The sequence below is a fragment of the Aspergillus versicolor genome, assembly GCF_001890125.1.
Source record: "Aspergillus versicolor CBS 583.65 unplaced genomic scaffold ASPVEscaffold_13, whole genome shotgun sequence".
NCBI classification, from domain to species: domain Eukaryota; kingdom Fungi; phylum Ascomycota; class Eurotiomycetes; order Eurotiales; family Aspergillaceae; genus Aspergillus; species Aspergillus versicolor.
Genome location: NW_024467536.1, coordinates 36655 through 61630, shown reverse-complemented (window position 1 = coordinate 61630; position 24976 = coordinate 36655). Strand labels below are relative to the sequence as shown.

Genomic DNA, 24976 nt, shown 5'->3' with positions numbered 1-24976 from the left:
AATACAGCATATTTTTTCGTTTTGACTCCGAATAGCACCTGTAAGCCTCGAATGGCCGTCGGTTATATCAAGTTGTTAATTACCGACGGCTGTGCATTCAACAGTGGGGTGAATTGCTACAGGGCAGCAATATACACTTTTAAAGATCAAGACAACATTCTCTGTTTCAGTTACTCAGAATCAGAACCCAGAAAATCATATAAACCCACCTCGACTAGGCTCAGTCTTCATACTTTGTACAAGACAATGCTATCCCGCTGAGTCATCCAGATTGATGCCCCCACGTTCAGGCCATCGCACCTCTCCGCACCACGTTGACCGCAACAGCAACGGAAGAACAACCACCAATTCTCCTCTACCATCTTCACAAAATACACAATGCATTTCCCAACCCTCACTACGATCGTCGCCCTCGCCCTCGCGGGCTTCACGCAAGCCGCCGACCTCGGCATTGAAACCACCCACGCCGTCGAGTGCACCCGCAAGACCGTGAAAGGTGACAACGTCAAGATGCACTACAGGGGCAAACTTGCCTCTGACGGATCCGAATTCGACGCGAGCTACAACAGGGGTACACCTTTGGGCTTCAAGCTTGGCTCTGGGAGGGTCATTAAGGGGTAAGTCTTGCTTGGTGTGGATGGTGGAGGACATAGACAGCTGACGCAGAGCAGATGGGACCAGGGCCTCCTGGATATGTGCATTGGCGAGAAGAGGAAGTTGACGATTCCTCCCGAGTATGGATACGGCGATAGAGGCGTTGGACCAATTCCAGGGGGCGCGACATTGATTTTCGACACCGAGTTGGTTGAGATCGAGGGCGTTCCCAAAGACGAGCTCTGAGCGATTGGTCCACTGTTATACCGTTGTCCGTGCCAGAACAAGGATAGGGGAGTGAAGGAGGGATGATAAAACAATGAATACTACGGTCGGACGTGTCACTTAAGGGCCCGATTTGGAGTTTACGATGACGACGCGGAGTTCGAATGAAGATATCCGAGACGCTGTTTATTGTATCTAAATGAGAATACGACACCAATTCATGCCATTATTACACAGCTTAGACGCAATATCTCATGCATTGACTGACGAAACCTTTGGCTTCCCCCGCTGATGCCAGAAATAGGACTGCAGGTTCAATGCCAGAGCCAGCACCCACGATGCCGCGGCGAGGGCACAGATGGCTGTCAAACCATGGTGATACAGAGGTTTATCGCTAGTACGAAAGATTTGTGACCCAGAAATCCCTGCGCAGTTTGCGGCCATGATGACCAGTCTAATTGGAGTTAGCATCCTGTTGGGAATGGGGACGGATGGAAGGAACTTACGCCATGGCGACGCTGCGTTCCTGCGGCGATTTGCAGTATACTGACAACCAACCGATATTTAGAACGCTAGAGACTTAATTAGCGAGTCTGGTACGTTTTGCAACGGCATTGATGCTGGGTATTCACTTACTGCATACTAGCGTAGGAAACATTGGCGACTGCAATGACTCCATACCGATGCCACCGGTCTGCAGTGGCCGGAGTGACTCGCAGACAGGCATATGAGATTACATTCCATGTGATGGCAATGAGGACGAAGGGGCCACGGTGGCCGAGTTTGTCGCTTTCTTCGCATCAGCTCAACTCCTCATGGCTGGGAACAGGAGGCGAGGTTTTCTTACCTGAGATACGACAGTATCAGAATCCAGAACATGCCACAATACACCGGCACCGACGCCAAAGCATTCGCTCGCACTGCGCTGAAACCGAACGACTTGATCATGCTTGGAGTGTATTGTGTCAACCCCTGGAACCCAGACATAGCAACCAGCGTGATGAAAAAGTGCTGGATGATCCGGGGCTGTCGCACAGTATTCCAGATGTCGCGCGCAGTAATCTTGAGATGGCCAGCATCTTTGCTTGGATCATCGAGGAGGACGCGCTGGATAGCGATATGAGACTCGCGAGGAGTGAAGTAACTCCAGCGACCAGCGCTGACGAGCGGTCGTCCATCTCCGGCCTTGGGCGGCACCAAGAGGATGAATACAACCCCAATACCGAGCGTAATGACTCCTTCGACTAATAGTTTTGTTAGCTCGGCCGACAGTGAGGTGGAAGGTGACTTACTGAGGAAAATCCATCTCCAGCCAGCGAGGCCGCCCTTACCAGACAGTGTCAGAAGCCCAGCTGAGATCAGACTGGACGTTGCGCCTGAAAACATCTGCCCGAAAAAGAAGAGGGTTATGCGAAGACTGCTCTCCTGCCTCTTGTACCATGTTGACAGGTAGTAGAGCGCGCCCGGGATAAACCCACCTTCGAGGAGACCAAGCAGCAGTCTTGTCACCAGATATGCCGGGTACGACTTGACGAATGCCTGGAATGTGGCCACCAAGCCCCAGGCGAAGAGCTGTGCTGACAGCCACCTTTGCGGACCAACGCGCTGTAGGATCACGTTAGATGGAATCTCACTGATAACTATGCCGGCCGACAGCAGCTGAGTCCCGACATTGATTTCATTTGTGGTGATGTTGAGGTCCTCGGTGATTGTGGATGTCAGGGCAGCGCTGATGTTCCCTCTGTCGATTTGGAGAGCGAAGAAGGCGAGGCCAAGTATGGGCAAGAGGATCATGTCGACTCTGCTGCGCATCAGTAACTGCATAGAGCAGGCCAGCACCAGCGACGTACTTGAGCTTGAGCTTCTTCTCCTCCTTGTCATCCCAGTCCTTTGAAATGGGACTGGTGGCGATATCCAAGCCATTGTGGTCACTATTTCCAATGACAATGGCACTCTTCTCGCTGTCAAGGATGTCGATGTCCAACTTGGGCTCCTTGATTGAAGCCATGGTTACCTGGTCCAGTCTGACAGGTCATTTTTTTTCATTTCCGGCTAACCACGCGAGTTTATATATGCCGGCATTATCTGCGGACTCTACCGAGTTAACAGAGATTACGTTGATTGCGGACATGCCAGGAACCGTGCGATGTTGTCGACAACATATGGAGCTATGGCGCCATCATGAGCGACTCCATTGTCTCCTCGCTTAGGCTTAGCATGCTGGGGCCATGCTTGACTCGTACTATCCTCTCATATAGACTAGAATGTGGGTCTCTACCGTGGGTCTGGCCTTAGCTGTCAAGTCTTGCTGCTATTATCCAAAACTCGTTTCCAATCTGGATGGACATACGCGGATGTGAACCGGGTCAGCCGTTATTCTTCTATATACATCTATGTAAATGTGTTTTATATCACGTCCAAACATCCCAATTCAGCCCATATCTCGAAAATGGCAGCGCCTTCTGTGGTCCCTCTAGATCGGGGATGTATGCATGTTCACAGCGATCGAACGAGACTCTGGCCTGGCTGGTGTAGAACGCATCATACAGTGGGCTCAGCGCATCCTGCAAGTTCTGCACATTGCCGCCTGGGTGTAGGACATTCCATGGTTTGATGCAGGTGGTGCCTTTGCAGGACTTGAGGACGAGGAGGACGGAGTCTAGTCTGGCGACTACCTGAGAGAGACTACGCCCCAGGATACTGGCATCGCTTTCATGTACAGCCTCTCTTGTATAGAGGTTGTTTAACTGGTACGGATCGGTCTGGAACGAGTCAGCAGGCTACATATGGCGGGGCTATTCGTAGGTATCGCACCGTCAAGTCGTAAAGTTCATGCTCGTTGGAGCACCACACGGAATAGTAAAGGTTATACTGCTCGCTGATGATTCTCACAGATTTGTAGGTGTTGTTAGTGAAAACTGGCACTTTCGCGGGGTTGCCTGGTGAGGTTGTCAGCAATTGATCCCACAGTCGACGTTTGCTTGCGTACTTAAGGCACCCTTCTCCCCCTCTAGATAAGCTTGCCCCCAGTACTCAACAGTAACATGCTCATGGCGTGGATGGACGGCATCCGACGCACCAGGCAGCGGAATCGGCGTCCCGTCAAAGTCCTCGCGCAGTGGAATTTGCGCAAGGTCGAAGATGGTGGGCGCGAGATCGATGTGCGTCGTGACTGCATCTTCAGTCTTATTGCTTGGTACACCAGGGCCGCGGATCAAGAAAGGCACGCGGATATCTTCTTCAAACCCGCAGGTTTTCCCTGGCGGCAATCGGTGTTGGCCAATATGGTAGCCATTGTCGGAGGTGTAGATGATGTATGTATTATCGAGCTGGCTGCTGGCCTCAAGACGCGTAACCAGCGCGTCGACAAGCTCGTCCACGCCCTGCAGAGCACGCAGTCGCTGGCGGTAGAAATGATCGTGGTAGTCGACTGTCGCTTGGTCTTGTTTAGGGAGGGTCTTGACCCAGTTGACTCCACTCGGCTGAAACTGTTAATAATGGACAACAACGAGTGCTTTTGTATTCTCACCTGGTCTGGATTGAAATGCTCTGTGCGAGGGATCTTTACATCCCTGAACAAAGCCTCGTGGCGATCCAAAGGGATGGGCTCGGTCATTACTGGAGGACCTTCTCCTTCGAAGGTTCCCCCATCGACATTGGAATGAGGCGCGATCGGAGCAACAGTGAGAAAGAAGGGCCTGTCGCCACCAAGGCCATCCTCTAGGAATCCCAGCGCCTTCTCGGTGATGACATCAGTGGTGTGCCGGCCCTCGTAGCTGACGGGGGCGTCGCGATTGCGCTGGTAGGTACTGTTCAGGTAAGAGTAGGTGAAGGGATCCAACAAGAAGTCGGAGCCATTGAAGCCGTTGACAAAGGGGCTGTGATAGTTCTCGACAGTGTGGGCGTTGAACAGCTTGCCAGTATAGTACGTGTCGTACCCCGCGTCCTGCAGCCAAACCGGCAGGAAGTCGTCGTTGAAGCCGCAGTCAACGAACTTGGGATAGCCTCCTGGCAGACAGTGAGCTAGAGTTCATGACCTGGAGGGAGAGACGCACCGTATGGCGGAGAGACGTCGGTGACGTTTGTGTTATGGGCCTGTTGGCCGGTCCACAGGCTGACGCGCGACGGGCAGCACAGCGCGGTGGTGACGAAGTGGTTGCGGAAGACGGTGCCTTTTTGCTTGAGATGTTTTATTGTTGAGGGCATGTAATCAACCGACTCGAGCTGCAGGTCCTGGTCGTCGGTGATGATGAAGATGAAGTTGGGCGCTGGCTGTGTTGGGCCTGGCCCCAGGATTTGCTGCAGCTCGGGGAAAAGGCCGGTCGCATCTGCTGCTGCAAGTAATGGTAAGACGCATAATGCGGGAGTAATCAATTTCATGATGGAAATTGATGATGGAGAGGTGGTGAAGAATGTTGGAGTTGTTGGCGAAGTGAAGCTATTCCCACTTTATTCTCCCGGTGGAGAATGTCGCCATTTTAGCCCGACTGATGCACCGACATCCAGATTTCAACCCCATTCCAGCTCAGATGGCGTGCTTGATTTCCTTTGACTCATGCTTATCGCCGATGCCCGATTCCCGATGCCTTTGATCTTTTGAGCTTTTCGTGCTGACGCTGAGGCCATGCCTGTTACACGACTCTCTGCACTATGGCCGCCCCCGACGAGACAACGCCGCTGGTGCAGCCGGCCTTGAGCCATGCTGTCGTCGACGAAGAGAACGATGTCGCACCGCTGAGTCCGTCTAAGCCGCCAGTCGAGGTATCAACCAGCGTGGGCAGCATCATTGCCGTGCTCCTTCTAGGTACCAGCCGCCCTAAGAAAACAAGGGAACAGTATGCTAAGTTAGTGATAATCAGGCGAGTTCATTTCTAATGCCGACTCGACGCTCATCATGACCGCGACGGCGCGCATCTCGTCCGAGTTCAATCGTCTACAGGGCGCCGCATGGCTGTCTACGGGGTACACGCTCGGAGTGTGTGTTGCGCAGCCGATGGTCAGTTATGTATGCCTTGTTGACCTCAGAGTGATATTGACAAGTGCAGTATGGTAAATTGAGTGACGTCTATGGCCGAAAACCGCTTCTTCTCTGGTCGTACTTCTTCCTTGCCCTGGGCTGTGTTGTTTGGTGAGTTTCTGGCCTGGCCTTCAGGTATGAATTGGCAAACTCATCGATCCTGCAGTGGACTCGCACCAGATATGTGGATTGTCATCGTGGGACGTGCTATCAGTGGCATTGGCGGTGCTGGAGTGATGACCATGAGTTCCATCATCATCACCGGTACGTTCTCTAGCTGTGTCGGTGCGACATCTACTGACTCTCTAGACATCGTGTCTAAACGAGAAGTCGCAAAATGGCGGTCCTTTGTGAATGTGTCCATGACCCTCGGCCGCAGCATTGGAGGCCCCGTTGGCGGAGTCCTGACAGACACCATTGGGTGGCGATGGTAGGTGGAAGTGGGATGATATTGACTCTATATACTGATTGCTGAAAAGGGCGTTTCTCTTGCAAGCCCCGTTGCTCGGGTTTGCTGCCGTTCTTGTTGTCATTCAGCTCAAGCTCGCTCGGCCTGCTTCCAGTGCACCCTCCGATGCATCCAGAATTAGCCGCATCGACTTCCGGGGTGCGTTCCTGCTGGCCACGAGCATTGCTGCCATCATCCTCCTTCTCGACCAGGGTGGGAAGTCATTCGCCTGGGCATCGCTGCCCACAGCAGTCCTCTCCCTCTGCGGGGCGTTGGCGCTTGCACTGTTCATCTACACTGAGCTCCATGTAGCCGTCGAGCCGATATTCAACATCCACATCCTCCGACGGCCAAATGTCGTGGCCAGCTACCTGGTCAGTTCGCTGCAGGTTGCCGCGCAGGTGGGCATGATGTTTACTGTGCCGCTCTACTTCCAAGTGACCGCGAGAGCATCCAGCACTGTTGCCGGAGCACATCTGATTCCTGCTGTGGCCGGTAATACCATAGGTGGCCTGGCGTCTGGAATGTTTATTCGAAGTACCGGCAACTATAAACCGGTGCTGGTTGCTGCAGGGCTCATCGCGTGTATTTCGTATGTACTGCAGCTTACTCGATGGAACGGACATACCGGACCCTGGGAGTCTCTGTATATAGTCTTTGGGGGGGTGGGCAGTGGGTCTGCATCGTCTGCCGCATTCGTGAGCATGACAGCTTTCCTGGAGCCGGAGGAGATTGCAATGGCCACTGGAGGGTTTCTCCTGCTGATCAGCTTTTCGATGACGGCGGGGATCACGTCTAACTATACGCTGCTGGGAACCGTGTTCAAGAGACAACTACAGAGCCAGCTGCATGGGCCAGGTGCACACAAGGTGAGCAGACCCGATGAAATATCGACAAACCGATCATACTAAGTCGTGTTTAGATTATTCGCCGCGCGCTGTCGAGTATTGACTACATTGCGGGCCTGACAGGAAGTCTGCGCGAGATCGTTGTTGGCAGTTATGTTGCCGGTCTGAAGCATGCCTACGGTAAGTCTATTGATGGTACCAAGAGGTATCCTGGCTAATAAGGACAGTTTTCTCGTTTGTATGCTCTCTGCTGGCGTCGGTGACTGCCCTGGCTGCACGGAACCACCGGCTGTAGCACTCGAATCATGAGTAGATCTGTCGTGCTTGTAGTAGATGTTGTTATATATCTTGAGACGGTAACTCGCAGCTTCAGCCAAACTGCACAATTCGCAGGATATACAACTGTAAATTCCATACCCTCCCTTCACTATAAGTAAAAAGTCAATGCAGAACAGTATCTCCTGCGTAGCAGTACTCTCCTGCAGTGAATGCACTGTGAATGTGTTTGGTGCTGTGGCGGTGCTGTGGTGCTGTGGCTGGTTGTTTGGTCTATTTTCGTCTTTCGTCTTTCGCCTTTTCGTCCTTTTGTTTCTTTTCTTCTCTTCGTTTATTTTCAACATGTCCAGTCTGTCCAAATCACGCTGGGCCCCGCCCCCCAGCGACAGCCAGAAACCGCCAGACCGACGAGGCCTGCTCTCTGCCTCTGAAGAGCTGTCGCGCTTTATGAAAATTGTGGCGCGCCTGAAGTGGAAGCTCCCATTCCTGGCAGAGGGTTATCGCCTGGCGACCACGCACGAGCCGGCCGTTGACCTTGCCCACGCCGAGATCATGTTTAAACTGGACTTCCACGAATACTATGCGCTTCTGGAACGAGCCCTGGTGCACTTACTGGGCGTGTTTGACATCACGGTCTCCTCGGCGCCGCGCTACCAGGGCTCGCACAGCTACCACGCGAACGTGCTCGACGCGCTGGAAGCGAAAACAAGCCCTCTGCGCGATATTCTTGGGTCTGGCGAGAGATTCAGGCAGCTGAAACGCGCAAAGGAGCTGCGCAATCGCTGGAAGACGGCGGATCTGTCGCAGGAGGAGAAGGAGCGCGACGACTGGCGCTCAGCAATGAGAGGCGACCGAGTGATGCCTCTGGACAGCTACGATCTCGACAGAATCATCGCCGAGATTTTCGATGGCCTGGAGGATGCCTATCGCCTGGCTGAATCCCATGCAGCGCAGCACGACACCCTTCGCAACGGTCGGGGCTCGTCCACCATGGACTGGGACTTTATCGTCGACGCGATGGACTGGGAGGCTGTCTGAGCCAACGGTCATATAACTAGTTATTTACGCAGTCTACGTCTGTACAAGTGCACAAGCTTCGGTCAACGAATCAACAGTCGATTGTGGTCGACGTCAGTTGCAGCCCAGGAACAGTTTGGGCTTCCCAGATCGAAGACGTCAGAGTGACAGGACTCGCCGGGCAAAACCACACATCAAGAATTTCTCTCCCCTCACTTTTCGAATCTTAAAAATCGCTCACAATGTTCAGTCGAATGTTCAGAACCGCCGCCCGTTGTGGCCGCTGCCAACTGTACAAACCCAAAACCGGCTGCCCCAACGCGCGGTTCCAGTCTACGTCTCCAGCTCAGGCCTCAGGGGGAACCAATTCCGCTTTGGTCGGGGGGATTGCAGGCGGCGCAGTGGCCTTTGGTGCAGGCTACGTCTGGTACCAGGTCTCCGGAGCCAAAGCAGCTGTCAGGACTGTCAAAGAGACTCAGAACTATGCCGACTCACTTAAACAAGGCATAATCAAGAATGCCCCTGAACCCGACAAGGCTTTGCAGTGGTTCCGTGATACCACCAAGAGCTATGCTGCCTTCATTCCGGGCGCCCGCGGTCATATCGACGCTCTATTCGACGACCTGGAAACGGTCAAGGGAAAGCATGGAGGCGAGTTCGACTCCATCATCCGGGACGCATATGCTGAGATGAAGGATCTATCGAAGAAAGGTAGTGCAGATGTCGACACTGCGTTCCAGGGGCTTCAGATCCTACAAAAACACCTCAACCGGTTGTTAGACCTGTCCGGCGATGCTGCGGGAGACATCATCAACAACCACCCCAAGCTCAAGGAGAAGCTTGGCGGCAGTTTTGATCAGCTGAAGGAGATGGGCGATGCCTACGGGCCGCAGGCAAAGGAGGAGGTAAACCGGACATGGCAGCAGATAACCGACATTATCAAGGGAGGCGCCGGAATGGCGTCTGTCGAAGAAATCCGGAAGCTGGTGCAGGAGAAGCGAGACAAACTGCAGAAACTGGGCGACGAGGCGTGGCAGAAGGGGATGGATGAATACAAGCAGTATCTCGACAAGAACCCCAAAGTTAAGGAGCTGGTGGAGGACAACGCCGACGCATTGAAAACGGGCGACTTCTCGAAGCTCTGGTCCCTGGTCAGAGACAGTGCCTCCTCTGGCAAGACAGACGAGGTGGAGAGATATGTCAAGGAGAAAGCAGGCCAGGTCAAGGATACGGCAGGAATTGATCTCGACAAGTGGTCCAGCCTCGTTCCAGGTGGTTCAGACGTGCTCAACGAGCTGCAGGCCCTGCAAGCCGCCGGCGCAAAGAAGGGCAAGGATGCAGAGAGAGTTCTGCAAGACACCGTGGGTGAGTTGCAGGAAGTGCTGAAGAAGCGAAAGGAAGAGCTGGAGAAGATCGGCGATGAAGTTAAGAAAGCCAGTGAAGATAAAAGAAAGAGTTCATAGCAGCTATTGAACATTAGGATTGCTAATCAAATTATAATATTATATGCCTTGTGGTATGTTTCCCGCCGTTGACTATATACTATACTACTCGCGCGGTTGGAACTCCAGCATCAACGACCCAACAGTGAATGTAAATGTGTCCTTAGCATCGCGATCAAATGCCTCGCCAGTCTCGCCAGGCGCAAATGAGAGATCGAACTGAGACGCAATTCGTGCTATCACAAGCCGCATCTCCATAAGAGCCAGCTGCTTCCCTACACAAGCGTAACGACCTGAGATGATGAGCTTAATTTCCCGAATCTTTTTTGATAGATTCCTTACCTATCTGAAAGGGGAAGAAGGCTTCTTCATGCGTGATCAGTTTGTCCTTCGCGTCGAGCCATCGTTCAGGGATGAAGTCTGCCCCAGATGGAAAGTAGCGATCATCGCGCTGGATCACGTACTGGGGCACAACGACAATTGTATTCCCTGGAATCCACATCTCGTCGACTTGGAGCCCTTGAGGAGGAGTCTCTCTGGGCTGTCCACTGGGGACGGCAGGCTTCAGGCGAAGTGTTTCGTTGATGATAGCCTCCAAGTATGGCAGACGGCGGAGAGCTTCATTACTGAACTCAGACGCTGGAGCGCCCTTTGAGAAAGTCGCGTCGAGCTCTGACTGCAGTTTCCTATACACTGCCGGATGTTTGGCCAAATAGTAGAACGAGTTGGCCAAAGCCACGCCGGTGGTGTCACTGCCAGTATCAGCCCAAGCCCAAGAAAGACAGCGAGCGAGCAAGAGAGATGGAGAGGAAGTCCTACCTCCCTGTGACGATCATGAGTCGACCGTCCTCATTAAGCGACTGCTCCCCAGGACGAGCTGACTGGTCCTTCTCGTCGATGGCCTTGAGCAGCCAGGAAATGACGTCCTTGGGGACTTTGCTTTCTGAAGCTTTCCATTCCTACGCGGGTCAGAACTGATGCTCAGTAGGCTTTGACATGCACGGTAACCTACAGCTTTCTTCTCTGCTATACGGTCGGCACAGTAGGTCATGAACTGCCCGTAGTTCCCAACAAGCCCCTGAATGGCACCGAGTATCGTCAAGACCCAGGGCACTGGCTTCAAGATCCCCAGAATCAGCATCTGTCCGTGTAGCTCCTTGATCGCCGCGTGTTCAGTGCCCTCCTCGAGCTGCTGGAAATCCTTGGAGAACCCCACCAGGCCCATAACGTCAAACGCCAGGTACATCGTCCACTGGGAGATATTCAAGGGTTCTGCGATACGGGATCGGATCTGCGAAATAAGGACGTCCACTTTGTGCTGAAGACGGGGCTTGTATACGGGCAATGCTGTATCACAAGGATTAGCTTGAGACCGCAATTACAGGCCATTTGATTTGGTACCTTTCATGCTGAACCCCCGGTCCCATGCTCTCCGGCGCCGACGATGGACGTCCGGGTCGCGGGTTGAGTTGAGCGAGATCTGGGTATTATCATCGGAGACATGGCTGTACCAGGTCGGCTTCGTGCAGGGCGACTGAGGCCCGGCCATGAGATTAACTGCCGATGGTCGATTTATGGATATTTCTCTCGGCCCTGTGCGCACAAAGTCCCCGTACTTGCGATGCATTGTCTCCAGGTCGAGATGGTACTGCGTCCGCTCTGTGGCCTGAGTCACCGCGAAGAGCCGGGTCACCTTGGCCGTCCATGGTCCCGGAACGCGACGAAGACGGTGGAAGAAGGATCGATAGAGCACGATGCTGGCTGTGAGTCCACAATTGAAGAATAGCGAGGCCAGAATCGCACCTGCAAGTGCCCGGGGCCAGCTGAACGAGAAGAGGTGGACGTAGCCAGTGCACAACGCCAGGAACCCTCCCAAGTAAAAAGCTGCCAGAAGCCTGAGCCGATTGTCAATCTCGCCCACGCGGATGAATTGGTGGAAAGCTGCTCCAAGGGCAAGAAAAGTGAGCGCAGTTCGCGAGGGCTCGGGGCTGAGGAAGGCCACCAGGATGGTCGTGGCGCCCATCTTGCAACGGATCGACTGACGGGAATTCCCCTCAGTAAACCCTGAATATCTTCCCTCAGCCTTTTCGAAAAATTGGACCTTGGGCGAGGAAAGGGGAATGAGGGGACGGTGTGTTTTTAATGCACAGCAACGGTCATCTCCCCGACATGCGAGGACTTCCCCACGAGCCCACCAGAACGAGTCAGCAATCAGACTTCAAGAAGACTTGTGCTGACATGCGTGGAGCATGGACCGAACCGTCTCCAGCCCCTGTCATCTCGGCAATCGGTTTGAATCCGGTGCAGAGCCATTGGCTGTCTGGGCTCTTAGCAGCGGGCGATGGATCGGGCATCTCCAACTGGAATATGGATCTGCAACAACGGCTTCCATCGTGCTTCCGGACGAAGGCCGCGAAACTGCCGAGCTGCTAGTGTTTCTATTGTCATGGCCTGTCAGCCAGCGAGTGGCTGGCCCAGACACCAGGTGTCGGACCCTGCAGGGGCCTTGAGACCAGGGGCCCATGTGGGTTGAATTATTGCGGATCAGTACGTTCAGCAGTATAAAATGCCCCCTTTCCCGCAATACCGGGGCCAACAGGAGTGGAGTTGTTGACGGGTTGAGCAGCCCCCATGTTGAAATGTTCGAGACTCTCCAGCCATCTGCATATGGCGTCTCTTTTGCGTTCTTTGCGTTGTCCCTGACCACGGCAATCCTTCGTATGTACTCGCGGAATGCATCATCAAAAGCTTTGGCAGAGACGACTGGTGGATGCTGTTTGTGTTTGTATGCTCTCCTTCTCTTCCCGTGCAGGAGCAAGCCTCTCACCTTCACTCAGGCATTCAATACGGCCCAGCAGGGTTTATTCTGCGTCTTTCTATACCATGGCGGTGGACTGTTCGTGATAAGCCCTTCATCACTGCGCCACATGGGCGACGTGCTAATCAAAGCTCTAAATAGACATACGACTGAGGTCCCGATGGAGCATCAGGCCATGCTCCGAAAGGTAGAGTTGCACTTTGGTAGACAGTTAACAGTCAGTCGCTAACTCTCCTTGTGAAGCTTCTCTTTGCAGAGGAAATCCTGTACATCTGGATGCACCTCATCATCAAACACGCCTTCCTCCAGTTCTATCTCCGGCTCGCAAATAAGATCTCGTTCACCTACAGCGTCTATGCCACCATGGCCCTGAATGTCGCGGTTGCGGTGGCCATTTGGCTCTTGTACTGCCTCCAGTGTCGTCCTCTGCCAGCGTTCTGGAACCCGACAATGTACCCTGATGCAGTCTGTCGCAGTCACTTATTATGTGCCCGCTTCGTTGGTATAACCTGGCCCTGTTTCGTACACTGTGAGCTAACCATTGATGGACTGTTGCAGAACATCCTCACTGACTTCATAATCCTCTCGCTCCCCATCCGGCCCCTGTGGAATATGCAACCTAGTCTCTCGCGGTGCCTGGGTGTTATTGCTGTCGTCTCCGTTGGAAGCGTCGCCGTCATCGTGTCCTGCCTTCGTCTCATCGTCCTCCACGAGTTCGCTGTGAACCCAGATTTCCCATATATCCTCGGAAAGATGGTGATAATATCGGCAGCAGAGTTGAATGTGGCGATCATGGCAGCAAACGCACCTTCGTTGAAGGCCGTGTGGCTGAAGCACATCAGTGGATCTCTGAGCAATTACATGTCGTCGATGCCTCTTTCCTCGCTGTCCAAGATACAGAATGCTGCACCACAGGCCCCAGTCAGTCGACGCCGGGATACGCCAAAGCATGATGGAGACTTTGCAGATTCCTCGTCGATGAACAATCTGGTCGAGCCTAGGAGCTACGACAACTAGGTCTACAAGATGTGGACGCCTTAAAAAAAATCCAAAAGTTTTATTGCTTATTATTAACGATACTATTGGTAATGAATGTGGATGAATCGAAAGAGTGCACTGACAACGAATTCAGGAGATGAGAGGGAGTATGCGTAGAGACACTGCCAGATGATCGGGCTCAGACAATGTCCCTGCTTGCAAAGTATAAGCTGGATATCAAGTGTTATTGGCATAATTATGCCCATTTTCCGAGGAGCGCCATGATGCCCGTTCCCAACAGCAGCGAAACCACCATGAACACCAGGCGCTTGTTATCCTGAGTGCGATGCGGGTCGAAGAGGAAGTCCCTGGCGAGCAGCTCGACAAGACCTGTATAAATCAAGATGCCCGCTGAGATGGCATCGAGGACGCCCGACACGACGTTCGCAGTGTATGACCCGGAGTTGTAGGTCGTGCGCACACCGAGTCCAATGGCAATGGAAATCGGAGTAGTGAGGCCGTAGAGCAGGCAGAGTACCCATGGAAGCCAGCTACCCTTGCGGAATGGAATGGCCGACATCCTGGCTCCGATACCCAGGCCCTCGAAGGACTGATGGAAGACCAGCACGGGGTATAGGGTTGGGAACTCTTCGCCAGTGACCCCCAGGTTCAGGCCGATGATGACGGAGTGGAAGATGACGCCGAACTCGAGTATCAGAAAGGCTGCAATCTGCTGCCTGAAGGAGCGTTCAATCCAGCCTGAATCCAGCGACCGAGCCTCGAGCTCATCGTCCGTCTTTTTCGCAGTGCGATCGACCTGCGCGCGTACAGCCTCCTCGTTGTCCGCAGTGCTGGTCATGAACGTCTCCGGATCCTCCCTGCAGACCCCGTATCTGACCTCCACGTAGCGTTCAGCTCCAAAGTCCAACAGGAAGATGCCCATCACCGAGGCGAGCACGATTGCAGGACACCAAGAGTAGTCTGCCCAGTGGCCCGTCATGCCCACGCAGCTTGCTGGGCCGATCTCGTCGTATGCGGGGTCGAGTAGATGGATGAACGCGGTGGCGACGATGACACCTGCACCGAAGTATCGGGCGAACAGGTAGACATACTGGGGAATATGCAGTCGGGGGTTGCGTTTGGCGAGCACAGGGAAGAAGGTAACCGCCGTAGACACGACGAAGATGACGAAGATGGCAGAGATGCGAGCACCCAGGCGCCCATCGTAGTCGTTCTCGCCAGCGTTCAGGTAACAGATAATATCTCTTGGGTCCGCAGAGTCCAAGTCCACGGCGTTGGGGTTGAAAGACATCGTAGTGGGTAAGGAAGTGACGGGAGAGAGCACTTGTTGGAGGGTTCGCATACGGAATCTGGTCTCGGGGCTGATGCTCATACTTATAGGAGATATTTGAAGTGGGATACTTATCGCGCCGGTCAATCCACCTTGTGGCAGTCTTTTCTAGCACGAGGACCTTGGGGTCAAGCTGCCTGTGTTATAACAACCGCCATTCACTCTTAGCTTATAGTTATGCCAGGCCAAGTACACTGACTGTGATGGGAGTCTGCCGACAGGTTTACATGAACAGTAGGATCCCTCAATACCTTTGGTATCCTACCTCTGCTGCAGTATTCCTCTGGCAGTTGACCGGTGCTGTTGTGTCTCGCACGGGGTCGCCGATGATAAGAGTCGGACAGAAATTTCGAGACCCGCATGCTTGGCTAGCCTGAATCAAAGCTTGTTCGGCTGAACGAAGGCTTGTATCGAGCAGCCAAGACGACTGTTTGACTGGCTGGATCTGGTGGACACCAGCACAGGGCGAAATGAGATTGGGGACCGTGGAGTTAGCCATGGTGGGCCTGGACCGGCGAATTTCCAGATATCCACGCTTGGCTGACTAGATAAACATCCAGGAAGAGGCAAATTGACGGAGACTTATTGTTCTGGGGACCGTCGACGCCCCTAGTGGCTTGACGCGGTATTCCTAACGTATATGCTATATAGGGTTACGCAGGATATATATCCGGGTACCTGATGAGTCACTGCGCTACATGAAGGAATCAGTAATATATTGATGAACTGACACACTGCCTGTGAGTATTATGTGCCATTATGGATGGCAACTATCTGATATTGCATGAGTGACTGTTGCTTCGACGACAGATTACCCTCAAGAGCACCTAAACACCGCGCGAGACTCCTGATGCCGGCACAGAGGGATTTGGACTATAGGATACTTAAGAATCACCGTAGGGAGGCATCCCATAGCAGAGCTCAAAGCTGTCTTGAAACACCGGGGGAGATGACCAGCACACCACATCTAGCGTGGTCCCTGCCCTCAAAGGGTCTGGATTGTCGAGAGTTCCTTCATTCCCCAAGTAGAACCGGCCCTCAAAGTCGGAGAACTGGAAGGCCTTGGGGCGTTTTGCCTTGACGGTCAGCCATTCATTCTCGTCAACGCCGACTTCTCTACACCTGTCGCGCTCGATCCATTGAATCGACACCTCGTCATGATCGACCATCGGCGTCTTCGGCGAAGAATTCCACTGGTCATTGCCTCTGTCTGCGATAGAGACGACGAATCGTGAGCGTTTAGTAGTAGAGAGGCAGATGAGATTGCCGCAGCAGTACCAGTAGGTGCTGGGATAGCCCCGGCGGCGGATGAAGAAGCTGTACCCCGAGATATAGTCATGGTTCATGTCGCCGGTTGCAGGAAGCAGTTTGGCGCCCAGGTCAGGATAGTTCCCCATGGAATAGAGAAACATCTTTCCAGTGACAGGGTCGAATGCTGGATCGACGTCGTGGGAGGTATGCGGGCACACAGCCGTCCCCAGCGCAGCGACATTTTCAGGGCTCTCCTTGATTTGCAGCACCCAGAGCTTTGGCGAGAGCCTCTCGATGTCCAAGGGCGTCAGACATGTGTGATCGAGTGTTAGACTGGGTACAGACAAGGCCTTTCCCTTGTTCTCCTGCAGGATGCGAAAGAGCGTATCGGCCGTGTTGCGATCGGGGGATATCGCGACCCATACGAAATGGGGCGAGTTTGTTGCCGAGTTAACGGGCCTTGAAGCAATATAGTGCATATAAACCATGTTGAAGGCAATGGATGATGGTATGAAGCAGGGATACATTTTTTCGTGGTGAGAAGCCTGGCATAAGCATGATGCAAGAGGCGACTGCGATCCATGGAAACCCTCAACCGACAGCCTACAAGCTACAGAATAGCCTACTATAACACTCGCTCGCAAAAGAAAACGTTTGATTGCCATTTCTATGTAGCCGATATTAGCATCAGGTAAGTTGTAGGCCCCATACTTGTAAACTGCACCGTGGAAACACCATTGTAGCGATGTCATGGTATCAATGGCAAGGCCCAAAGGAGCAGCATGATGCAGAGCATGACAATCCACAGCACGGTGGAGGACATTTTGGAGGACATGGGTTGCAATACGGCCCTGGCATGGTGTTTACCACGAGCGTGATGTTCGACCCAGCGACGGGTAATGGCCCGGATCCTTGTATAGGAAGCCCATAGGCCAAATTAGTGCTACTATGTAGACGCAAGTCTCCAGCGGAACTACCCACGGAGCCAAGGCTAGAAGGAGTGTAGCTGGACGGTGGTTGAGGCACCATAGCCATGCCCATGGGTGTGTCACTGTACGTGTCACTGTATGCCTGAGATGAATTAACCGACTGCTGGTCAGAGTAAGGGTAACTCGTCGGGGGCCGGGCAGGAGGCATCCCAAGACCTTTGGGGACCGCATATCGAGTGTTGGGAGCCGGGGAGCGGCTACGCACACTGCTAGAGGACCGGCTATTGATACTGCTATAGTCATTCGACGTTCCATACCCTAGGTCAGAATCGGCGCGCACTCCTTTAGGACGGATAGTGACAATGTTGGGGGTGCTGCTGCTGGTCGAGCTTCGAGAAATCACGCCTGACTCGGGCTGGTATGACCGGCTGCGACTGCTGCTCTTGGGACGTTGAGGATTGCCATATCGGTCCTGAGAGATGGATGAGCCAGCACCGACAGACTCCAGATCGTCCAGGCGATTCCCGCTGGCCCTGTCGTATGCCATCATGTTAATGGCTGTGAGATCCCTGGGCCGAACCGTATGGGAGGATCCACATCCACGGATGGTGGAAGAGGATGCTCCAGAATAGTAGGAGCTTTGGGAGCTTCGCGAGTTCTGGGAGCTTCCAGAGGACCTATCACTGAGGTATTCCCAGCCAGTTCTCGAGCTGGACCTGGAGGACGCAGAGGACCTTGAAGCACTGCTCAGAGAAGAGCCAGTACCCTTGGAAGATCGCTTTGACGACGACGAACGACCGAAGCCGAAGACCATTGTTTCTAAAAGTATTGAATTCTGGTTGAGATACCGGCTGTTGAACAGTCTGCTTACCTGGTATAGATGATATAGATGATAGACAGCGGTCTTTATATAACTGGGGCTCTGGTTTGCATACTAATAGTGCTTTATATTGTCATGAAAGGAAACCATTGTCTAGAGGATAAACATGACAATCATTGAACCACGTTCTTCAACGTGTAGTGCAATTATAGTTTCCCCCTTGTAGTATAAAGGCCATTATTCGGATTTGTGAAGGCCTTGTCTGCACGGCAATCAGAACCAACGCATGTCCACCAGCGTGGAGGGTGACTTAGGTTATTCATTGGTTGTATGATTGTGTAGCAGCAAGGGAGTACCTTTATTCAAGACGAATACGAACATGCTATTCAATATATATCATGCGATACTATATACAGACAATACAAAGGTCCACTTAAGAGTAAGTGCAGGGGACGGGCTTCGTGCTCTTCTCGACGCGAGCGGCGACGCCAACACAGTTCTCGTTACCACCAGGGTTGGCCACTCCAGCCGAGACCCAGATGCTGTAGGCGCCGCCAATGCTGTTGGGGCAGGCAATGAGGCCTTTGCCATCGAACTGCAGGTGGTTGCTGTTATCGGTGGCCCAACCGGTGCGCTCTCCATTACGAGGGCCAGACTCGTCGCCAGTGGTGTATCCGAGCTTTCCTTGGCCTACATTTTGTTAGCATTTGATGTCCACATAGAAGGAAATTGGGATCGTACCCATGCCGGAGCGGTCGACGTAAACCTGCTGGGTGCTTCCAGAGGGGCCGTAGAGGAACAGAGCCTCATCCTTGAGGTAGAAGGTGGCGAAACCGTCACCAGCACCCTCGCAGGTAGCGTTTTGGCCGGACAAACCCGCGAAAAGGCTGCCCTTGGCCGCGTTGAAGCCGGAGTTGTGAACACCAGAGCCAGAGTGGATGGCAATGAGGCCGAAGGTCTCGGGGGTGGCAGTAGGCTGCGCGGAGGCAGTGAGGGCCATGGAGGCAGCGACGGCGAGATAGTTGAACTTCATAGTGTCTGATGTCTGATGCCTGAGCTGCTCGATATGTTGTTTGCTTGTTAAGTAGAATAGATGTGATGGGAATGGGACGAAGAGACTGGCAGGACCGGGTATTTATACTAGAACAGACCGAGAAACCAGGGACAATCAAGACAGCAACTGAGACATCGCGAGAATTGCCTGACCAGCTGCTTCTGATCAAGGATTGAAGCAATCGACAGCCCAGCGCTGTGACTTCATATCTCCACTGCTGTCTCGGACTCTCCACCAAACCAGCCAATTCGCCGCCCAAACCCATATTAATTGACCGTATGTAGTTAGTGAGTACTTTTAGACTCGTGAAGAATCTAAAAATACAACCCCCTCCGGCAATTCAATTCTGTCGTCTCAATTCCCCTGAAATTGGGTCCTCGATCTCCGCGCTTTCCCCTGAACGGGCTATAATAAGAGGCTGTATGGATACTACCATACTTATAACACTATAACCTTCATCGGTATTGACCAGGCTGGTCCTGCTGTGGTGCACGGGGGTCGAGTCTCAGTTGCCACTGCCCAGCATCTTGATTGCTGAGACATCGCCAGGCAGCCATTGGACAACGGTCAAGTCTGCAGCTTGACTAAAGAAATTGAATCGATTACCGGTCTTGATCGGCATAGTCTACCTGAAACCCCACAGTGGCACTTGGTGGTGAAGCCACTGCATATTGCCTCTGTCTGTTTATTCGCCATGTCTCGGTCAGCGCAGTAATTATAGCGACATGCCATATCCTACCGACAGCCCCCGCGTAATGTCGGCGATTTAATGTCCCTGCTATCCTCTTCTCACTTTCTGTAATGTGAGCTGGAACTTTGACAGTCTGCTCACCGCTGTTTCACTCAAGCAGATGTCATTATCCATACTGTGCCAGCCTGCGGCCGATCACTATCACTGACCGATCCGGTTCTTGGCTGGCGTGAGTCGACTGAGCTGACATGGAATGCCATGGAAACACCGTGTTGAAACATCAAATCTTCCTTGCGGTTCGCGTCTGGGCAATACAGAGAGAGGCAAGACTCTCTACGGCAGGATGAGGACATATTCGACTTCTGCGGTTCAACAAGCAGCAAAGCTACACGGAATAAGTATTCTATACTTCTGTGAGGAAGTCGGAGTTGACGTTTACTGTCAACATGCGATCCGTGACCTGATATATCTGGATCGTGCAGAAGGGTTCGCGGACCATGAGGATATCCAACCTCACAGACCAGATATATCGGAATTCGGATATATCAGTGCAGCCAGCGACTGTCTACCATGAGCAGAAACAGCGACAGTCAGTAAGGCACTGGCAACCCAGCTGCTAGCCGAGTTCGTCCGCAGACTCGCATTAGCCTGCGATCGAGTCAGTGATCGTCACCAGATGAGAGGGGGTCGGCTCGCACAGTTAACCGAGGGCCTGTTGAGCCTGTTCAGCAGTCTGCCCCTCTTAAACAGTTGCAATCCTAGAGTCTGCTTCATTGCAACCATGGCAGCTCACCGAGATCTTCTCTATGTGGCCTCGAGGGTCCGCTCTCCCCCTAAAATCTCAGTTGATGGCTTCCACGCCTGGTACGACAGCGTCCATGTCCCTGACGTGCTGAAGACATCGGCTGTCAGCACTGCGTACCGCTACAATGCCGCTACGGACACTACGCCATGGCCGTTCCTTGCAATATACCCCGTCCACTATCTGCCTCAGTTCGTCAAGGGGGATTATGCAAGCATTCCAAGCACCAGCGATCTCTTGCCGGGACCCACGCACAGTTGCTTTGATGCTGCGCAATTCGACATCCGGGGATATCTCCCGGTCGCGAGTGGGAGCGAATCTGATATCCTGGCTGGTAAGTTGCAGTCTTCAAGGGAGCGCAGTGCCTTAACCCTGACGATGCCGCGTGTTGTACAGATGCAGCCTGCGACCTCCTGAGTGTGGAATTTAATCCGCCATCCGACGTCGACGAGTCCGACTCTGGGGCCATTTGGAATTGGTTTACCAAGAAATTCGCCTCTCTGCGCTTGCAGCGAGTTGGTATATACAAGTTCTGGCAGGTTCTATACCAGGACGAAAAGCTGGACACTCTACCGACATATCTGGCTCTGGTAAGCCTGCCGGTGGCGATCGGGGTAGTTTATTCACTAACAAGGCATAACAGGCTCAAATAAATGCGAGCGATGAAGATTACAAGAAAGCCATAGAGCAGATACGGTCGGCTATTCCAACTGCCCAGTGGAAATTGAGAAGGGCCTTTGGCTAGTGAATAGAATCGATCACGAATGTAGAACCAATTTAGCAGTAGTCAACTACCTGCGGCTCTTATCGCTATTCAAGAATGAATCGTTCAGATGTTGTGACAGGGAATGCTTCATCCAGCAGCCAATTTGACTGCCAGCTGTACAGCAGCAGTGAAGTCATTCACAGAGTCAATTCCGTGCCCACAATCAGCCAGCTGGACGCTCCACTGGGCCCAGTTCGTCTCCCTCTGCTGGCGATGACAGCTCCAGGGCTCTATCCTCGGAAGAGCGAGTCTACAGAAGTTGGATCTGGCACTAACTACGGAGGGAAACTTCTGGCGCTTAGGCTAGTGAGGGTATGATTTGTTAATTTAGTGTGGAAACTCGCCTGGAATATATAGCAGTTGGCTTAGGTTAATGCTGAGATCCTCTGGCCAATATACGTAAAAATGCCATCGGGTCCAACCCCAGAAGTGTCTTTCAGCTCGACCAAGATATTAAACATGCGATAGACCGACACACACTTAACCTGTAACTCCATTGACAACTGGGCAAGCTCCTCCCCAAGTGCATGTTGTTCTGCTGTAGAGAAGACGAATCTCAGCTCGGGCACTCCTGCCAGGGCTGCCGCACACCATTGTAATATACACTTTACATATCTGTTCCCACCAAAGTTGCCACAGCCCCAAAGGCCGGTAGACACGTGGCCGTAGGTGCCACTACTGAACGCATTGTATGCTTTCAGGATCATATCCCGAGAGAGACGAGATGAAGGACAAATGTCCGGGATGGGACAGTCTTCCTCCACTGGCAGGGTGTCCAGCTCGAGGGCATCCATAAACAACATTGTCCGCATCCTCCACCACAGGCCATCATGGAGGTTTGCAGCTGGCTGTGGGAGAAGGTCACCAAGCCTCGCATCACGACCGTATCCAATGATGGACACCATTGCCTCGGCGCCCCGACAGACCAATACCTGATGGTCGGAGAGGGGCGGTGCCAGGAGTACAACTGGATATGCCTCTGGTGTGGAGCCCACATTCAACTCCTCTTGGGTACCGGAAGGGCCGTGTCCGAAGCATTTATTCGCAGAGATCACGCATGCTCCATCGGGATGGCCCAGCAAACGGAGTGTTGTCCGCGACTCTGGGAGGTTGACGACTTGGACACGCGTAGATGAAAGCATGATGTTTCTGGCTTGGGCATCCTGTATGTGATTCATATTTTCGTTTGTCATTGTTCGCATGCTAAAGGTAATGGGCCATTCCTCTACGTCAAAGTCGACAATTGATCTGCTGTCCTGAGAATATCCGACTATTCTTTCAAAGTAAGTGAACAACGCGGTGAGATATGCATCCACGGCACCCCGGTGAACATTGCTGGCTGCAGAAAACCAGGGACTGAGATCAACGAAGGATTCCGTAGACCAGGGATGTGGCGGCAACGAGCACAGGAATTGATGGACAACGAGGCAAGCCACCTGCTTGCGTGAAAAGACGACCTCGGCGGGTTTAGTGGCTGACAGCGATGGCAGCAAGCCCTCTGGGAAGAGATCCGGCATTTCCAGTGCCAAATCCACGAGCACAGGCCAGATATCACGGAAGAAGTTGGGGGCAGATTGCTCAGGGAAGCGCCGTGACATGAACTCTCGAAGTAGCGAAAAGTCCGCGCCAGCTGTGGTTCCTCTCAGAGTTACCGCGATAACCTCAAGAGCCTCTAGCAGAGAGGAAGTATCGTGAATAGAGGCCAGCTCGCTTCTAAGAACGGCTCTGAGAAGGTCCCAGAATGGCACTTCATCGTCATCACAGTCGAGCAGGCCGAATCTGTCTACTCGCCGAATGCTCGCACAAGAAGGAAGAATAAATTGAGGTTTCATCTGGCAAGGATCATTATCATGGATATAATGAAAACCAACGACGACAGGGTTCCACTCATATTTCAAGCGCCCGAGTGAGTCATTACACTTCGTATTCACGAGTCCAGGTGGAGCCACTCTGACCCGAGAGACGCCGAAGACAAGTATATATCAGTCATTTCAATCACGATATGCAGGAGCAGTCTACCCCGAGAGAAGGCGTTTCTCTCCTAGGGGCACGCTGGCCCTAATATGGTTCCCCCTTCGGAGTTTGCCGCTGATGTACGTGTTGGCCATGGAGACGTCGTTGCAGGCCATGTTAACAAATAATCGTAGGGCGCCGGTGACCCTGCTGGGTGTTTTACGAACTAAGACCCATGAGGAAATGCAGATTTCCAAGACTTTTAACCGGCACTGCTGGCCCAATGGAATCGAAATTATGTCGATAATAGGAGACGGCCTCATGGGCCAACCCAATGAATCGAGCTGATACTGTCCCCTCATCTCCGACCGGCCCAATTAGCCTCCACCATTGCGAGTGCAGTGGCTTGCGCCGGGGAAGGTCAGTTGCCGACAGCGCAGAGCCCCGTTGAATCAGGAAAAGAACCAGGAGTGGTCATGTTCCGGTTTCCTATCATCGCAGGATGTGTATAGCCTAACTGCTTCGTGCCCTCGTCCCAAAGCGGACCCTCATGCCCTGGCCGATGCACTACGGCCTTGTCAGCCAGGGATTTCTGCCACCCCGCTGTCTTTGAGTTTCAATCTGACGCCCCAGGCTTACGCAGCTCTAGTATCCCGGTCGTTATAAGTACCCGTTCGTCCTCTCGCCGCGATGATCCAACAGTGTCAAACATGGCTCAATCCCCGTTCGAAGTCAAGGTTGTTCCAACCAAGGAGGAATATTCTCGCCTTGTCGACGTCCTATGGGCGGCGAATTTCAATCCATACAAGTAGGTCCGAGTCAGTTGATACTCCGACAGGTTTAACTTGTCTACAGCCCTGTTTTCACGGCTGTCCACCCAGTAAGCGGCCATACTCGCGAAGACCGCGCCCGAGATAAAGCCCTCGACGCCGAAATCCGCTGGGATATGAGTCAGGCAAATCCCTACTCACACCTGATATACGTGATCGATAAAGCAACGGGAGAAGTGGCAGGGGGCTGCGAGTGGTTTATTTTCCACAAAAACCCCTTCCCGAACGGACCGCAGCCTGTCAAGTGCACCTGGTATCCTGAGGGGTCAGAGCGTGCCGAGTACGCAGAGTGTATGCTCTCCCAGGCGTTTTTTCCACGGCAATCTTGGTTTCAGCGCCCACATGCCGGTGTCAATGCCATGGGCGTCCACCCGAAGTATCGACGATGCGGCGTTGGGCGACTGCTTATGGAGTGGGGACACGCAATAATTGATCCTCTGGGATATGAGAGTTTCATTGAAGGCAGTCCGATAGGACGCTGGTTGTATGAGGAGTATGGGTATCGGCGAGTGATGGGGCTGCATGTCGATCTTGATAAGCCAAAGCCAAGTGATGAATGGCTGCGATTAGTGCACGAGTGCAAGCCGCCTGGTATTCTGCTTCTTTGGAGGCCACCTCGAGGGGAATGGACCGAAAAGGTCCCTTCTGGCCCTTGGGCAGTGTCTGACATGACTTTCAAGCAGCATCTGTGCCCTTCGCCTTCGGCCACCGAACTCACGAGATAGAGAATCTCAAAATCTATTCATTGGATCCAATTTATAAGCCTCATCCCATCTAACAGCCGGAACACCGAGACCAAAATCGTGTAGAGAAGTCGTGAGCACCATCAACAGAGATAGTCAAGCGAAAAGACGTAATATATTTAT

The 24976-nt window shown here is 53.0% G+C and overlaps 15 protein-coding genes across 15 annotated transcripts; 7 read left to right on the top strand and 8 right to left on the bottom strand.

The window, feature by feature from the left end:
* The first annotated feature begins 175 nt into the window (after positions 1 to 175).
* Positions 176 to 1238, top strand: fkbp3 (peptidylprolyl isomerase family protein FPR2). The gene is made up of 2 exons (XM_040813613.1): positions 176 to 617; positions 672 to 1238. Exons 1-2 carry the CDS (start codon positions 379 to 381, stop codon positions 838 to 840), a joined length of 408 nt encoding a protein of 135 aa, XP_040673091.1. The 5' UTR covers positions 176 to 378; the 3' UTR covers positions 841 to 1238.
* ASPVEDRAFT_56739 (uncharacterized protein) lies at positions 1072 to 2631 on the bottom strand (the record flags this gene model as incomplete). Its single annotated transcript, XM_040815246.1, has 5 exons — positions 1072 to 1273; positions 1326 to 1391; positions 1456 to 1608; positions 1667 to 2063; positions 2112 to 2631. 5 exons carry the CDS (start codon positions 2629 to 2631, stop codon positions 1072 to 1074), a joined length of 1338 nt encoding a protein of 445 aa, XP_040673090.1.
* Positions 2632 to 3123: 492 nt separating this feature from the next.
* Positions 3124 to 5237, bottom strand: ASPVEDRAFT_46667 (sulfatase family protein). The gene is made up of 5 exons (XM_040813612.1): positions 4875 to 5237; positions 4349 to 4827; positions 3809 to 4301; positions 3634 to 3758; positions 3124 to 3581 (listed from the first exon to the last, which is right to left on the bottom strand). Exons 1-5 carry the CDS (start codon positions 5197 to 5199, stop codon positions 3231 to 3233), a joined length of 1773 nt encoding a protein of 590 aa, XP_040673089.1. The 5' UTR covers positions 5200 to 5237; the 3' UTR covers positions 3124 to 3230.
* A 97-nt stretch (positions 5238 to 5334) lies between these two features.
* Positions 5335 to 7529, top strand: ASPVEDRAFT_364631 (uncharacterized protein). Its single transcript, XM_040811215.1, has 8 exons — positions 5335 to 5623; positions 5679 to 5815; positions 5865 to 5947; positions 6003 to 6100; positions 6146 to 6266; positions 6316 to 7153; positions 7207 to 7312; positions 7360 to 7529. Exons 1-8 carry the CDS (start codon positions 5470 to 5472, stop codon positions 7425 to 7427), a joined length of 1605 nt encoding a protein of 534 aa, XP_040673088.1. The 5' UTR covers positions 5335 to 5469; the 3' UTR covers positions 7428 to 7529.
* Positions 7530 to 7750: 221 nt separating this feature from the next.
* ASPVEDRAFT_142180 (uncharacterized protein) lies at positions 7751 to 8446 on the top strand (the record flags this gene model as incomplete). Its single annotated transcript, XM_040807813.1, has 1 exon — positions 7751 to 8446. The coding sequence occupies one exon, from the start codon at positions 7751 to 7753 to the stop codon at positions 8444 to 8446; it is 696 nt and encodes a 231-aa protein (XP_040673087.1).
* Positions 8447 to 8667: 221 nt separating this feature from the next.
* Positions 8668 to 9888, top strand: ASPVEDRAFT_142395 (uncharacterized protein; the record flags this gene model as incomplete). Its single annotated transcript, XM_040807833.1, has 1 exon — positions 8668 to 9888. The coding sequence occupies one exon, from the start codon at positions 8668 to 8670 to the stop codon at positions 9886 to 9888; it is 1221 nt and encodes a 406-aa protein (XP_040673086.1).
* Positions 9889 to 9972: 84 nt separating this feature from the next.
* On the bottom strand, positions 9973 to 11890 carry ASPVEDRAFT_33549 (cytochrome P450; the record flags this gene model as incomplete). Its single annotated transcript, XM_040810751.1, has 5 exons — positions 9973 to 10160; positions 10210 to 10619; positions 10687 to 10826; positions 10880 to 11214; positions 11269 to 11890. 5 exons carry the CDS (start codon positions 11888 to 11890, stop codon positions 9973 to 9975), a joined length of 1695 nt encoding a protein of 564 aa, XP_040673085.1.
* Positions 11891 to 12506: 616 nt separating this feature from the next.
* On the top strand, positions 12507 to 13702 carry ASPVEDRAFT_155195 (uncharacterized protein; the record flags this gene model as incomplete). The annotated part of the gene is made up of 3 exons (XM_040808447.1): positions 12507 to 12872; positions 12929 to 13183; positions 13244 to 13702. 3 exons carry the CDS (start codon positions 12507 to 12509, stop codon positions 13700 to 13702), a joined length of 1080 nt encoding a protein of 359 aa, XP_040673084.1.
* Positions 13703 to 13759: 57 nt separating this feature from the next.
* On the bottom strand, positions 13760 to 15503 carry ASPVEDRAFT_46663 (uncharacterized protein). Its single transcript, XM_040813611.1, has one exon. The coding sequence runs from the start codon at positions 15054 to 15056 to the stop codon at positions 13920 to 13922; it is 1137 nt and encodes a 378-aa protein (XP_040673083.1). The 5' UTR covers positions 15057 to 15503; the 3' UTR covers positions 13760 to 13919.
* A 22-nt stretch (positions 15504 to 15525) lies between these two features.
* Positions 15526 to 16767, bottom strand: ASPVEDRAFT_46662 (uncharacterized protein). Its single transcript, XM_040813610.1, has one exon. The coding sequence runs from the start codon at positions 16751 to 16753 to the stop codon at positions 15899 to 15901; it is 855 nt and encodes a 284-aa protein (XP_040673082.1). The 5' UTR covers positions 16754 to 16767; the 3' UTR covers positions 15526 to 15898.
* A 361-nt stretch (positions 16768 to 17128) lies between these two features.
* Positions 17129 to 18008, bottom strand: ASPVEDRAFT_88573 (uncharacterized protein; the record flags this gene model as incomplete). Its single annotated transcript, XM_040818359.1, has 2 exons — positions 17129 to 17176; positions 17247 to 18008. 2 exons carry the CDS (start codon positions 18006 to 18008, stop codon positions 17129 to 17131), a joined length of 810 nt encoding a protein of 269 aa, XP_040673081.1.
* A 439-nt stretch (positions 18009 to 18447) lies between these two features.
* Positions 18448 to 19014, bottom strand: aspf34 (cell wall protein PhiA; the record flags this gene model as incomplete). The annotated part of the gene is made up of 2 exons (XM_040815243.1): positions 18448 to 18704; positions 18756 to 19014. The coding sequence occupies 2 exons, from the start codon at positions 19012 to 19014 to the stop codon at positions 18448 to 18450; spliced, it is 516 nt and encodes a 171-aa protein (XP_040673080.1).
* Positions 19015 to 20540: 1526 nt separating this feature from the next.
* On the top strand, positions 20541 to 21306 carry ASPVEDRAFT_142301 (uncharacterized protein; the record flags this gene model as incomplete). The annotated part of the gene is made up of 3 exons (XM_040807824.1): positions 20541 to 20895; positions 20958 to 21151; positions 21205 to 21306. The coding sequence occupies 3 exons, from the start codon at positions 20541 to 20543 to the stop codon at positions 21304 to 21306; spliced, it is 651 nt and encodes a 216-aa protein (XP_040673079.1).
* A 178-nt stretch (positions 21307 to 21484) lies between these two features.
* ASPVEDRAFT_46659 (uncharacterized protein) lies at positions 21485 to 23568 on the bottom strand. Its single transcript, XM_040813609.1, has 2 exons — positions 23475 to 23568; positions 21485 to 23420 (listed from the first exon to the last, which is right to left on the bottom strand). The coding sequence occupies exon 2, from the start codon at positions 23157 to 23159 to the stop codon at positions 21693 to 21695; it is 1467 nt and encodes a 488-aa protein (XP_040673078.1). The 5' UTR covers positions 23160 to 23420; positions 23475 to 23568; the 3' UTR covers positions 21485 to 21692.
* Positions 23569 to 23990: 422 nt separating this feature from the next.
* ASPVEDRAFT_56728 (GNAT family N-acetyltransferase) lies at positions 23991 to 24835 on the top strand (the record flags this gene model as incomplete). The annotated part of the gene is made up of 3 exons (XM_040815242.1): positions 23991 to 24088; positions 24136 to 24798; positions 24832 to 24835. 3 exons carry the CDS (start codon positions 23991 to 23993, stop codon positions 24833 to 24835), a joined length of 765 nt encoding a protein of 254 aa, XP_040673077.1.
* Positions 24836 to 24976: the final 141 nt, after the last annotated feature.